At 51.2% G+C, this 13,150-nt stretch overlaps 1 protein-coding gene across 2 annotated transcripts; it reads left to right on the top strand.

Annotated features, from left to right (window-relative positions):
• The first annotated feature begins 2,565 nt into the window (after positions 1-2,565).
• C10H17orf99 (chromosome 10 C17orf99 homolog) lies at positions 2,566-12,658 on the top strand. Of its 2 annotated transcripts, none has more exons than XM_052196210.1 (6): positions 2,566-2,723; positions 3,673-3,705; positions 7,965-8,252; positions 10,990-11,265; positions 11,401-11,521; positions 12,256-12,658. In XM_052196210.1, exons 1-6 carry the CDS (start codon positions 2,687-2,689, stop codon positions 12,260-12,262), a joined length of 762 nt encoding a protein of 253 aa, XP_052052170.1. In that variant the 5' UTR covers positions 2,566-2,686; the 3' UTR covers positions 12,263-12,658. The 2 variants fall into 2 exon arrangements, with proteins under 2 accessions (XP_052052170.1, XP_052052169.1); XM_052196209.1 differs by having other exon boundaries at positions 2,574-2,723; positions 11,398-11,521.
• Positions 12,659-13,150: the final 492 nt, after the last annotated feature.

Below are 13,150 nucleotides of genomic sequence, written 5' to 3'. Positions count from 1 at the left end.
AGGGAAGGGTGGTAGAGGCCAGCCATGAGTACACGAAGAGAGGAGAATGGACGAGAGAGGGGGGGACCAGGAGCAGGAGAGAGCAAGAGCTAGAAAGCAGGAGGAGGAGGGGGTGAGCAGCCCCTTTTAGAGTGAGTCAGGCACACTCGGCTGTTGCCAGGTAACTGTGGGGCGGAGCTTAGACTAAATGCCAACAATGGCCACACCTCCGCAGAACATTGTTCTCTTCAGCCTTCCCTGGCAGCGACACTGAGCCTCTGAGGGGTGAAAGTTCACCGCCTGCCAGGCTCTCGGTGCCAGGTACAGGCTGGCACTCCGACCTGTGGAGGGTGTGTTGTGGGAGGGGGCTGTTCATGGGCTGCAAAGGCAGGGCAGGGGTGCAGCCTGCAGCTGTGCCTGGGATTCCTGTTCTCCTCTCACCCTCCCTGAAGTTCTTTGAGTTAAAGTTCTGAAGCTAACAGATCCCTACTGGGTGTAGCCAGCAGCCTGGAAACAGCTTCTGTTTCTCTTTTGATTTTTGATTTTTATTTATTTATTGTGCTATCTTTGTTGTGTGTTGGTTTTGAGACAGGGTCTATCTACATAGCTCTGGCTGTCCTGGAACAAACTGCAGACCAGGTCCATCTCAAACGCAGAGACCCTTCTGCCTCTGCCTCCCAAGTGCTGGGATTGAAGTCTTGCTCCCAGTTTCATGAGGACATCTTAAAGCAGCCAGGCACAAGCAGCTAGGGCGCAGAGCTGTCAGCCAGGAGGCAGAGGGGACCCGGGGAGATGCTTGGAACTCTTGCAACAGGACATGTAGCCAAGGCTGGCCTAGAGCTCCTGCTCCCCTTATCTCTGCTTGCCTGGTGCTAGGATGGCAATCATGGGCCCCTCACCCAGCTGAGACATCTGCAGAGACTGCCTTGATTTCTCTCACAGACGCTGGAGTCTTCTCAGGTGGCCTGTGAAGACTTGGCCATGCCAGGCCCTCCTGAGACTTCCCTTGCTTCAGAAGCCTGGCCACCACATGTGGCTTCCCCTCCCATGTGTAACCAAGCACCAGTTAAGTGCTTCTAAATGCCAAGGTTTCTGTGGCAGGTGCAGGTCTACACTTTGAGGCATGTGGAAAATGTACTGTGGGAGGTGGCCTTGGAAGGTGATATTCCCACTCCTTGGGCCACAAAGACAGGGTTGGGATGCAGGGTCCTGTTCCTCAGGCAATGAGACCTGAGGGCCACACAGGTAGGCTCTGGCGCTCAGGAGGAGGAAGACCACAAACCATTCAGGTGAAAACCAGCAGTTTTTAGGGCAGCAGCTATAGCCGCAAAGTCACCTGGGAGCAGCTTGAAAACAGATTCCTGGGCCTGTGTTTCCATCCTGCGAGCGCTAAGGCCCAGCCATAGTGGAGTCTTTTTGGTTTACTTGCTCATTTGTAAGTTTGTTTTTTATTTTTTAACTTGTTGTTTTTTGTTTTAACCAGGCTAATGGCTCACACCTATAATTCCAACACTTGGGAAGCTGAGGCAGGAGGATTATGAGGTTGAGATCAGTGTAGACTACACATCAAGACTTTGTCTCAAAAACAAAACTAGTGCAGTTTAGCAGCACGTGCATGTAATCCTAGTATTCAGGAGGCAGCAGGCTAGCCATTAAGTTTGAGGCTAGCCTGGTCTACATAGTGAGTTACAGGCCAGCCATGGTGGCATACCCTTTTAATCTTGGCACTCTGGAGGCGCACTGGATAGGCAAGTCTCTGTAGGTTCAAATTCAGCCTGGTCTATTTAGTGAGTTCTGAGACAGCCTACAAAGTGAGACCCTGCCTCAAACAAACAAAAATTAAAAACCATCTGATACAACATTACCATAAAACTAAACGAAACATTGTGAAGTCATGCTCAAAAGACCCAAAGAGGAGAAGCAGGAAGAGGACTTGGGACTAAGTGCCTACCAGACAGCAAGCCAGGGCCCCCTGGAGGCGGCACTGCCAGGGCCCCCTGGAGGCGGCGCTTCCAAGTACAGTTTGGGGAAAGGGGGGGTGTGAGCAGGGGGTTGGGGGCTGGAGGGTCCTGAGAAGGGCTTGCAGGTGGAGTTACACTGTCCCAGCATGGACAGCTGAGCCCCTAAGGCGGTGGTCACCCTACTAGGCTGCCAGCCGCTGCTAGGACTACATTAGTGAGACCTTGTTTCTGGGTCCTTAAGGGACGACCTTGAACACAGGGCTCCACACTCTCAGGTGACAGAGAGTCTCATCAAGCCTGAGGTCTAACTTGGAGACAGAATGTGGTCACCAGCTATAGCAGATGCCTGGTCTGTGGTGCTCAGATGGAGATAATATGACAGACTAAAACACCTCCCCTCCCTGCCCCTTAGCAGGAATCCACCAATTCTCCAAGTCTCCTTGATAAGGAGAGCCCTTGGGTTAACCTTAGTCCCACCAGGTGCTCTGGGCTAATTACCCATAGTAAGTGCCAACTCAGTAGGTACAAGCTTACCCCTCCCCCTGCAGGTAATGGGAGGACTCAGCTATCCCTGGAACCAGCCCTGGAAGGTATTGGGGCCCCCTGGGGAGCCACAACCTTCAAGTTATCTCCTAGCTGCAGGCAGGGAGCACCCGGGCCTCAGGGTGGAGAGGCCAGACTAGGAAGCCGTCATCGACAGCCTGAGCCACACACCACACACCACACAGCCCCAGTCCCATAGAGGCATGGCGGTCCTCCAGCTGCTCTTCTTTGCTGTGCTGGGTGAGTGTCCTGCAGATGATAGCACAGGAAGGGCTTGAGAGACTGGGCTCAGGGAGTGTAGTGTTAGAGTCAGAGAGAGAGGCAGAGACAGAGACAGAGAAAGACAGACAGAGAGACAGAGAGAGGGAGAGAGACAGAGGTAGAGAGAGAAGGAGAAAGGGAGGGAGGAAGAGAGAGAAGGAGAGAGGTGGGGAGAGAGAGAGATACCCCAAAGGCAGAAGCACCCTGGAAGCCAAACAGAGAGAGGGGGAGACTGTGTCAATATCCTGTGAGCAGGATATTGACACCAGACAGCCTATGCATACATGACTTTGTTAGAGTACACCCTGTCATTTGGATCCCACTGATGATGTAGCATGTGTGGTGTGTCTGTGTATGGTATAGTATGTTGTATATGCATATGTATGTGTGTATGGTGTGATGTGTGTGTGTGTATGGTATGGTGTGTGTGGCGTGGTGTGTGTGTGTTTAGTGTGTGTGCAGTGTGATGTGTTTGTGTGTGTATGTGTGTGTGTACAGTGTGTGTACAGTGTGTGGGGTATAGAGTGTGTGTGTGTACGGTGTGTGGGGTATAGGGTGTGTGTGTGTGTGTGTGTGTGTACAGTGTGTGGGGTATAGGGTGTGTGTGTGTGTGTACAGTGTGTGGGGAATAGGGTGTGTGTATGTGTGTGTGTGTACAGTGTGTGGGGTCTAGGGTGTGTGTGTGTGTATGCGTGTGCACTCAGAAAATAGAGAGAGGAAGATCAGTAGTCCAAAGCTACATATTGAGTTCAGAGCTAGCCTGGAATATAGGAGAGACCCTATGTAAAGTGAGATAAGATAAAACTCAAGATCAGAAATGCTAACTGGGCCGTGGGGCCTCTCTGTCAGAAATCAGCCTGGGCAGGAAGCTGTCTGGACAGTCTTCCTCCTCTGCCGGGCTTCCTCTTACCCCTCTCCTCTTTTCCAGCTGCCTGTGGCCTCTCAGAGGAGCAGACAGAAGGTGAGTAGCCCCCACTCTGCAGGGAGAAGGATCTCACTGGGACCCTGGGTCACAGAGCATGCTTGTGGCAGGTGCCTTGGCTGGATGGTGACGGCAAGGTGTGTGTGAGAGAGTCCAGAGGGAGAATTCTGGCCTCCACCCAACAGCACAGGGTGGGCCGACATGAGGCCTCTAGAGTACAGGAGAGAGGAGGAGTCTGGACTGTGTGAGGAGGAAGGCTCCTCAGCAGCTGCCTTCACAGGGCCCAGGTCCTCATAGGGAACAAAAGTCACCTGTTCCGAGCAAGCCTCACAGCTCTGCCTAATGGGTGGGCTCCAGAGAAGGCTGAGAACTCTGGTGTGCGCTCATGGGAAAGGAGGGGTTTGGTGAGGGAGCTGTGGACCTTCGGGGAACTTAGAGATTAAGCTGCTTTGCTCTGGGGGGGGGGGGGGTGGCATCTGAGAGATGGCTCAATGGTTAAGAGCACCAACTGCTCTTCTGAAGGTCCTGAGTTCAAATCCTAGCAACCACATGGTGGCTCACAACCATCCATAAGGAAATCTGACGCCCTCTTCTGGTGTGTCTGAAGACAGCTACTCACATATAATAATAAATAAATCTTTGGGCTGGAGTGAGCAGAGGTCCTGAGTTCAATTCTAGAAACTTCATGTTGGCTCACAACCATCTGTACAGCTACAGAGTACTCATATACAGAAAATAAAATAAATAAATCTTTTTTTTTAAAGTGCTTTGCTCTGGAAGCTGCTGAGAGTGAGTGTTCTCGTCTGTCTGTCTGTCTAATCTATCTATGCATACATACATATATATGTATAAATACATCATACACACACATATATACATATAGATAAATAGATAGAGCCCTCCTTTCTTCCCTCTCTCTTTTTGTCTTCCTCTCCTTTTCTCCTTCCCTTTCCCCTCCTCTCTCCTCTTTTCCTCCCCAGTGGTCCTGGTACAGAGCCAGGAAGGAGGGGCTTTGGGGACAGGTCACAGCCTGGCCTACTCCATCCATGGCCTGCTCCATTTTCCTCTCTGCCTCTCACCTCCTTTCCCCGATGGCCCCCTCCCTCCGCCCTCGGCCACCATGTCTCCAGCTCCTGCACCCCTCAGGGTGGCGGCAGGCAGTCTCCTCCCTGTGTCATTGGCCACCCTGCATCCCTGGGCATCCCCTTCTGTTCTGCAGAAGGGTGGTGTTGACGCACATCTTGCTCGGATGAGGCACAGACCAAACTACCATTTCCTCATTTTCTGCAAAAAAAAGAAAACGTTTATTAGTGTCACAGCTAAAAAAAGAGCTGGTGGCTGGGTCTCAGGAAAGTACCCAGGCAGAGGCAGCCCTGCCTTCCTGCCCTTTCGGCCCTCGGCCAGCCGCCCGGCCGCGGCAGCTCTGCTGATGTAATCCCGCTACAAGACCTCTGAAAAGCTTGTTCTCTCAGAAACCCTGGAGGATGGCGTTCGGCTGTTGGCAATGTTTCAGGACTCCTCGGGGTAGAGCCAAGTATAGAAAGAAAACCCAAGCTTCCTGCAGGGACAGAGTAAGTGGAGGGGGCACCCCCAGGCTGGTAGGAGTAAGAGCATCCTTGGGTGTGGTGGCTCAAGTCTACAGTCCCTGCACTGGGGAGACAGAGGTAGGAGGGTCTCTGTGAGTTTGAGGCCAGCCTGGTCCACATAGTGAGTTCCAGGACAGCCAGGGCTACGCAGAGAAACCCTGTCTCAAAAAAAACAAAAACAAGGACTGGAGAGATGGCTCAGTGGTTAAGAGCACTGACTGCTCTTCCAGAGGCCCTGAGTTCAAATCCCAGCAAACACATGGTGGCTCACAACCATCTGTAATGAGATCCAATGCCCACGAAAAAATAAATAAATAAATAAAACAAAATAAAAAAATCTCCAAAGACATATTGGGTGTTGGTGGCACATGCCTTTAATTCCAGTACTTGGGAGGCAGGGGCAGGCAGATTTCTGAGTTCGAGGCCAGCTTGGTCTGAGTGAGTTCCAGGACAGCCAGAGCTACACAGAGAAACCCTGTCTCGAAAAATAAAAAATAAAATAAAATAAATAAATAAATAAAATTTTAAAAAAAGATCTCCAAAGAGATCCAATGCCCTCTTCTGGTGTGTCTAAAGAAAAAGACAGTGTACGTACATAAAATAAATACCTAATTCTTTAAAATAAAATAGACAAACAAACACAAAAAACCCAGCAGCTGTCCCCCACGGGCTGCACGTGGAGAGAGCCCTTCCCCGTTCGCCCCCTCTGGGAACAAGGTGTGCGAGCATTCTCAGACAGAGTCAGCACGTGTGCAAACCGCGCTTCTCTTCCAGGACTCCGAAATAGAAATGAGAGGACCGGTTTTCTTTGCACTTTTCTGAGTCAAGCTCATTGTCTCTCATGGAGGAAGGAGAAAAACAAACACTTAAGCACAGTTTGGCCTTAACTCATCTCCTCAGTGAGGCAGTGTTTGGACCCCAAAGAGACCTGTTGTCCTTAAAGATTAGGTGGCAAAAGTCTCCTCTGAAGTCTGCCAGACAGTACTCAGAGAGGATCCACTTTTGGCCTTAGGTCCAAATTGGAAATCTATTTTGATTAAAATAAATAAACAAATAAGAAAAAAAAAAACTCCCAAAGAGGGATACTTAACAAAGTTTTCCAAAAGGTCCAGAAGTGGGCTCTGTCAGTGTTGGGGAGCAGGCAGCTGGACAGGGGCCAGTCAGTCATTGCTGTGGGGTGTTGAGTGGGTCCCCGGCCTCAGTACTCAGCTGCAATGCCAGCAGACACCAAGTTCCCCTGATACAGTCATGGGAATTAGAATCTGAGGGAAAGCGTGCATCGTGGTCAGATTCCTGGGGATTCCCAGGAAACGTCTATAAGAGCTGAGATGCCTCCTCCATGGGGTCTCCTGACCTGGGGTTCCCAGGAGAGCGAGGGCAATGTATACACTCTAGGAGGTTAACTACCTCTTCCCCTTCCTCTTCTTCCTCCTCCTCCTCCTCTTCATCTTCTTTGAGGCAGGATTTCATTGTGTAGTCTTGGCTGTCCTGGATTATATAGACCAAGCTAGCCTTAAAATCACAGAGATCTGCCTGCCTCTATCTCCCAAAGGCTGAGATTAAGGTGTGTGTCACACGCCGTGTGTGTGTGTGTGTGTGTGTGTGTGTGTGTGTGTGTGTGTCTGTGAAGCACATGCAGGCGGTACCCACAGAAGCCAGGAGACGGCTTGGATTCCCTCTGGAAGTGGAGTTATACAGGCCGCTGAGAGCTGTGAGCCCCTGTGTGACACTCTCTGTGGCGCCTTCTCCCCAGCCCCGACGGCTTGTAATTTTTTTTTAAAGATTTATTTTTGTTATCTTTACTTACATGTATGTGTGTTCTGTGACTTTGTGGGTGAATGCCACTTGCATAGGCATGCCCAAGAGGAGGAATCAGATTTAAAGACCCCGGAATTGGTCTTTAAGGCACTTATGACCTGCCTGGTGTGGGGCCTGGCAACCCAACTCTGGTCCTCTGCAAGAGTGGCAGGCGTTCCTAACCACTGAGCCACCTCTCCAGCTCCCCCAAACAAAACAAAACAAAAAGTATACTTACATACCAGTTTCCCTGGTGCCTGGCTTCTCAGACGTGGAGTCGTGTTACACTGGTGCTGTGGCATCTGCTGGGCACATTTCTTTCTTTTGACCTCACACGAAATCATAGTCCTTGCACAGATCTTGTTCCAGCGTCAGGTTCTGAAGCTGTCTCCACCTCTTGGTACCATGATCAGAGTTGCTCTGACGGGCATGTAAGGATTTGTCTGAGGCTGTCTTTGATTCTCTTGGAATGTGTCTAGGACTAATCTTTTAGGCTAGGAGTAATCTCTAGTTCTTTTAGCTCCCCTCCCCCTTTTGTGGTGCTGGGGACAGAACCTAGGGTCTTGGGATTGATAGCCTTATATTCTATCACTGAGATACACCCTCAGTCCCTATGTTTATGCTTGTTTCAAAAACTGGCTTGCGTATGTGTATATATATCTGCATGCGTTGATGTGAACCACCTGCAGCTGTCTTCAGAGGGCCAGGAGAATGTGTGGATCCCTGACACCTGGAGTTAGTAGGTTGTGAGCTGACCCAAGTTGGGAACCAAACCCTGAGTCCTCTGGAAGTGCTATTGGCAACTGAACCTTCTGTCCAGCTCCAATTATTTGACTCTTTGAAGAATTGCTAACCTGGAGTTTCCTTTAGGTGTCTGATCATCTTGGTTTCTTTCTTTCTCTGACTGGTTCTCAGGTATCACCATTGCCTACAAAGTCCTGGAAGTTTATCCCCAAAGCCAGAGAGTGCTTATATCCTGCGACGCCCCCGAGGCACCCCGGCCTATCACGTATTCTCTCATGGCTAGCCGAGGTGTCCTGGTGGCAAAAAAGGTTGTGCATGACTCCACGCCGGCCTCCTTCAACATCAATATCACGATCAAGTCCAACCCAGACCTGCTCACCTACTCCTGCCAGGCAGCCTCGAACTCGGGCACTTATGGGCCCAGCAGCAGGCTGCAGATGTACCAGGAACTGTGGGCTAGTGAGTACAGCAGTACGGGCTGCTGCTAAGGCTCGTGGGATGGAGATCCGTGGAGGGCCTGGGGAAGGAGGAGATTAGAGGAGACGGAGGAAGAGGCCAGCAGAGTGGGGACAGGGGTGGGGGTGGGGTGGGGACAGGGACAGACTGATCGCCTCCCAGGCTGTACTCGATCCATGAGGACACAGTCTCCAGGCAGGAGCCAGAAGGCACAGTTGGGCCCGCCATGGGGCTGGTAATCAAGGGACTGCTGGTAGTTACCTCACGCACCCCCACCGGGAAATGGCCGGCTTCTCCACTGCCACTGCGCAAACTGAAGTTTTCTGAGGTTGAGAGGCTTGCTTAGACAACCTTCAAGTGGCCACATCTGGTTTCATTCCCAACACTACCCACTCCAGACCTTTCTTTCTTCCCTTTCCAGCACAAAGGCCACTTCCTTGTTAATAGGAACAAGGAAGTATTAGTAGCCTCCACAAGCCCAGCATTCCTAGCCCTTAAAAACCCTACAGTGCACAGGGTCGGGCAGTGGTAGGCACACCTTTAATCTGCTTGGGAGGCAGAGGCAGGCAGATTTCTGAGTTTGAGGCCAGTCTGGTCTACAGAGTGGGTTCCAGGACAGCTGAGGCTACATAGGGAAACACTGTCTCAAAAAACAAAACTAAAAACTGAGAGAAGGGAGGGGGGTAGGGAGAGGAGGGGAGGGGAGGGGAGGGGAGAGGAGGGGAGGGGAGAGAGAGATTGCATGGGGCCTGAAGCCCAGCAGATGGAAGACTGAGGTCTCTTTGTGAGTTGGCTGTGGCTTGTGGACAAGTTTCTCAACATCTGGGCCTCAGTTGCTTTGCCTGTGAAACAAAATGATAACAGGGCCACCCCAGGGAGCTTTAGGGCTTCAGAGAGGTTGTGCTCTAACCTAATGAGGCTGAGACCAGGCATGTAACAGTAGGGAGGGTCAGTAGGGATGCTCAGAGCGTCTAACTGAATACCCCAGCTCCCGACTCTTCTTGCCCTGAAGGAGCTTGTCTTGGACAGAGAGTTAACCCTGCCATCCTGCTCCATAGCTCTCACCTTCAATCCCTGAGCCAGAGGCTGTCAGTCTGGGGAAGCATCTTATCACTGAGCTACATCCGTAGCCTAGTGTAAAGATGTATTTTCCTTTTATGTGCATGAATGTTTTTGCCTGTATGTCTGTACACTACATATGTGCGGTGCCACAGAGACCAGATGATGACATCAGAGCCCCCAGAACTGGAGTTACAGGTCATTGTGAGCTGAAATGTGGGCTCTGGGAACCAAATTGGGGTCCTTGGAGAACAAAACATAGCTTTGTTTTGTTTTGTTTTTCTTTTTAAATGGTTTTTGTTTGTTTGTTTGTTTGTTTTGAGACAGGGTTTCTCAGTGTAGCCTTGGCTGTCCTGGAACTCACTCTGTAGACCAGGCTGACCTTGAACTCACAGAGGTCTGCCTGAGTCTGCCTCCCGAGTGCTGGGATCAAAGGTGTGTGCCATCACTGGCCGGCTTGTTTTGTTTATCAAGATGGGGTTCTCTCTACATAGCCCTGGCTGTCCTGGAACTCACTCTGTAGACCAGGCTGGCCTTGAACTCAGAAATCCGCCTGCCTCTGCCTCCCAACTAAAGGCATGTGACGCGCCACTGCCTGGTCTGTTTATTTATTTAGAATTATGTGTGCTATGAACAGGTATCTTTGGAGGTCAGAGTCTTAAGGTTTCCTGGAGCTAGAGTTACAGGTGGCTGCGAGAGCCACTCGACGTGGGTGTTGGGAATCTAAGTTAGGTCCTCTACAAAAGCAGTAAACACTCAATGGCTGAGCCATCTTTCCAGCACCCGCCCCACCCCTACTCCGCACCACCCACCCCTGTTTTTCTTATTTGTTTGTTATTTTCTGCTCCAGAATCTTGAGATCTAGGACTTCAGGCATGTGCTGCCACGCCTGGCCAGCACTTGTCCTGTTTAGGAACTTAAATCGAAAGCCAGTGCCTGGGAAACCTGACTGTTCTCTCTACCTCTTCTGGTAGACCCCTTAGCGTTAGCTTGGCGATGTGGGACTTAGCTCTTGGGGCTCCATTTTTTATTTTTAGCATGATTCCCACATGAGCCTAGTCCAAAGCAATTTTAAAAATTACTTAGCCGGGCGGTGGTAGCGCACACTTGTAATCCCAGCACTTGGGAGGCAGAGGCAGAGGCAGGTAGATTTCTGAGTTCGAGGCCAGCCTAGTCTACAGAGTGAGTTCCAGGACAGCCAGGGTTACACAGAGAAACCCTGTTTCCTAAAAAACCAAATCCAAAAAACCAAAAAAAAAAACCAAAGAAAACAAAAATTACTTAACAATGCCAGGAAGTGTGGTGGCGCACGCCTGTAATCCCAGCACTTGGGAGGCAGAGGCAGGCGGATTTCTGAGTTCGAGGCCAGCCTGGTCTACAGAGTGTGTTCCAGGACAGCCAGGGCTACACAGAGAAACCCTGTCTCTAAAAACAAAAAACAAAACAAAAAAATCATAAATAAATAAATTAATTAATTAAATACATGTTAAAGATAATATTGTGTAGTGTATACTACAAGAAGTCTGGAAGCCTAGACACTCGGTGCAGAGGGCACTCTGGCTGGTGGAGAAGGTAGCAGTTCCATTAAGTCTCTGGGTTCACTTGACACATCAGGAGGAGCGTGTACCGGGATGTGACAGGCCCCTCCACACACCTGTGCTGCCCTCCTCCACCCTGCCAGAGCCAGTGTCTCAGCTGCATGCCAACCTGGACCTCATCCTACACAAAGACAACTCAGGCCCCACTGCGGAGCTGTCCTGTCTGGCGTCCTCAGGCAGCCCCCCCATCACCTACCGCCTGGTGGGGAGCAATGGGTGGGTACTCGCACAGCAAAGGCCGCTCCATGGGAAACCTGCCAGCTTCTCCCTCCCGCTGTCCCAGACCTCAGATTGGTTCCAGTGCGAAGCTGAAAACAACATCAGTGTGGACAGAAGTGCCCGAGTCCTGCTGCCCCCAGGTGAGCAGGTCCTTTCGAGCCTGGAGCAGGGGGTTATAAGGGGGTCGGGGCTGGGGAACAGCTGAACCTGGCCACTGTGCAGGGCAGGACAGGCCTAAAGGTTGCCACATGCCTCTCTTGCTCCTTCCATAGCAGAGGCACCATCCGAGCTGGCAACCGCCCTCGCCGGGGAGCTGCCCCTGACACCCACCTGTATTCTGGCTGGCAGCCTCATCTCCATTGTAGTCATTGCTTCCAAGATGCTGAGCTCAACCAGGTAAGCCACGGTAGCTCAGTGTGAGCAAGAGGCCGACCACCTCTGTGACCAGCCAGTGTCCTGAGTGGGAATAGCAGGTTAGTCTTATGAGACTGGGTCTGTATAACAAGGCCCAACCTGAAGTTGCTTATTAAAGTCAAAGGCCTACGGTATCTAGCAAGTTCCTTCCACACTCCACCCTAACCATGGATCCCAGCCAACATCTGGTGGGGGATTACCCTATGGGTCTCCTGGGGCCGCTAGAGACCAGAGTGGGCCAGGGGTTCTACCCATCCCACAGTCCTGCCTGTCAGCCTTTCTGCAGAGCTGAGGCCTTGCAGGTTCCCCTCTCCCAAGTCTTCACGTCTCTGACATGCACAGTGGCCAGGGAATTTGTGTGCTCTGGTTCCAAGCACCAGACATCTCCGTGCACACCAGTATTGGCCTTTGGGTTGTGACCACTTCTGTTCTTGGACATCTCAGCTTGGAACCTGCTGGACCTTATGGTTCAACCTCCCAAGACCATCTTCTTCAGAGGTCAGATTCATAGGAGAGTGTGTCACCTCTCTGAGACTTGTTGTTTTCCTCTGTAAAATGGGTACAGAGGGCTAGCTCCTACCGATATGAGACCAGGGACCAGCAAGTGGCCTCTTGGTGATTCGGTGCACTTAGTGGAGTGAGTGAACACATGGATGCATCTGGCATCACATGATCCAGTGAGTCTGTCTGACCTGGACTAACTCCCTTGTTGTCAGGTTGTGACCAGAAGACAGAGCCATGGGCTTGCCTCTTGCCCTATACAAGAACCTGCCAATGGAGCCAAAGAGAGCCTGGGGAGTGGGGTAGAAAATGGGGTGGCGCAGGGCTGGAGAGATGGCTCAGCAGTTAAGGGCACTGACTGCTCTTCCAGAGATGCTGAGTTCAAATCCCAGCAACCACATGGAGGGTCACAAACATCTGTAATGGGATCGGATGCCCTCTTCTGAAGGCAGCTACAGTGTACTCCTATACATAAAATAAATAATTATTTTAAATAAAACAAAGAAGGAAAGGGGGTGCAGATCAGGGTGCCAAAAGTGGTGTACCCCAAAAGGGGCCTAGAAATCTAGAGCATTAGTGTGAACGAGGCCCAAAGGAATAAAATTGTGTCGTGTGGGATTCCTGCTGCATGACTGGCTGTTAGTGAGCAGTGACTGAGGCCAGAAAGCATCTGAGCGACTGAGGGGGCACGCCTGGGGGGGGGCGTGCCTGGGGGGCGTGCCTGAGGGGGCACGCCTGAGGGGGCGTGCCTGGGGGGGGTGTGCCTGGGAGGTGGTCCTGCTCTGTGATGCACTGAAGGCCAGCTTCTTAAGTTTCTGGTCACGACTCCATATGGGGTTGCGTAACTGAAGAAGGGGGGGTGCTCATCAACAATTTGGCAACAGTAAAAGGTTTCTGTGTGTGTTGGCTCATACCTGTGATCCTAGAACTTAGGAGGTGGAGGCAGGAGGATCAGGAGGAGTTCAAAGTCAATCCTGGTCCGAAGAACAAACAGAAAGATAAATGAAAAATTGAGGTGTTGGCTAGGTGTGCTGGCATACACCTTTGGTTTCAGTACTTGGAAGGTAGAGGCAGGAGGATCCCTGTGAGCTAGAGGCTAGCCTGGTCTAC

The sequence above is a fragment of the Apodemus sylvaticus genome, chromosome 10, assembly GCF_947179515.1.
Source record: "Apodemus sylvaticus chromosome 10, mApoSyl1.1, whole genome shotgun sequence".
Lineage (NCBI taxonomy): Eukaryota > Metazoa > Chordata > Mammalia > Rodentia > Muridae > Apodemus > Apodemus sylvaticus.
Note: the sequence above shows the minus strand (reverse complement) of the source record. Positions and strands in the feature narration are given on the sequence as shown.

Excerpts from the sequence above, each read along its gene's own strand:
- C10H17orf99 (XM_052196209.1), top strand. The coding sequence starts at position 2,687 with ATGGCGGTCCTCCAGCTGCTCTTCTTTGCTGTGCTGG. Across the intron at positions 3,706-7,964 it reads CTCAGAGGAGCAGACAGAAG|GTATCACCATTGCCTACAAA; the intron begins GTGAGTAGCCCC and ends ACTGGTTCTCAG. Across the intron at positions 11,266-11,397 it reads CCGAGTCCTGCTGCCCCCAG|CAGAGGCACCATCCGAGCTG; the intron begins GTGAGCAGGTCC and ends CTCCTTCCATAG.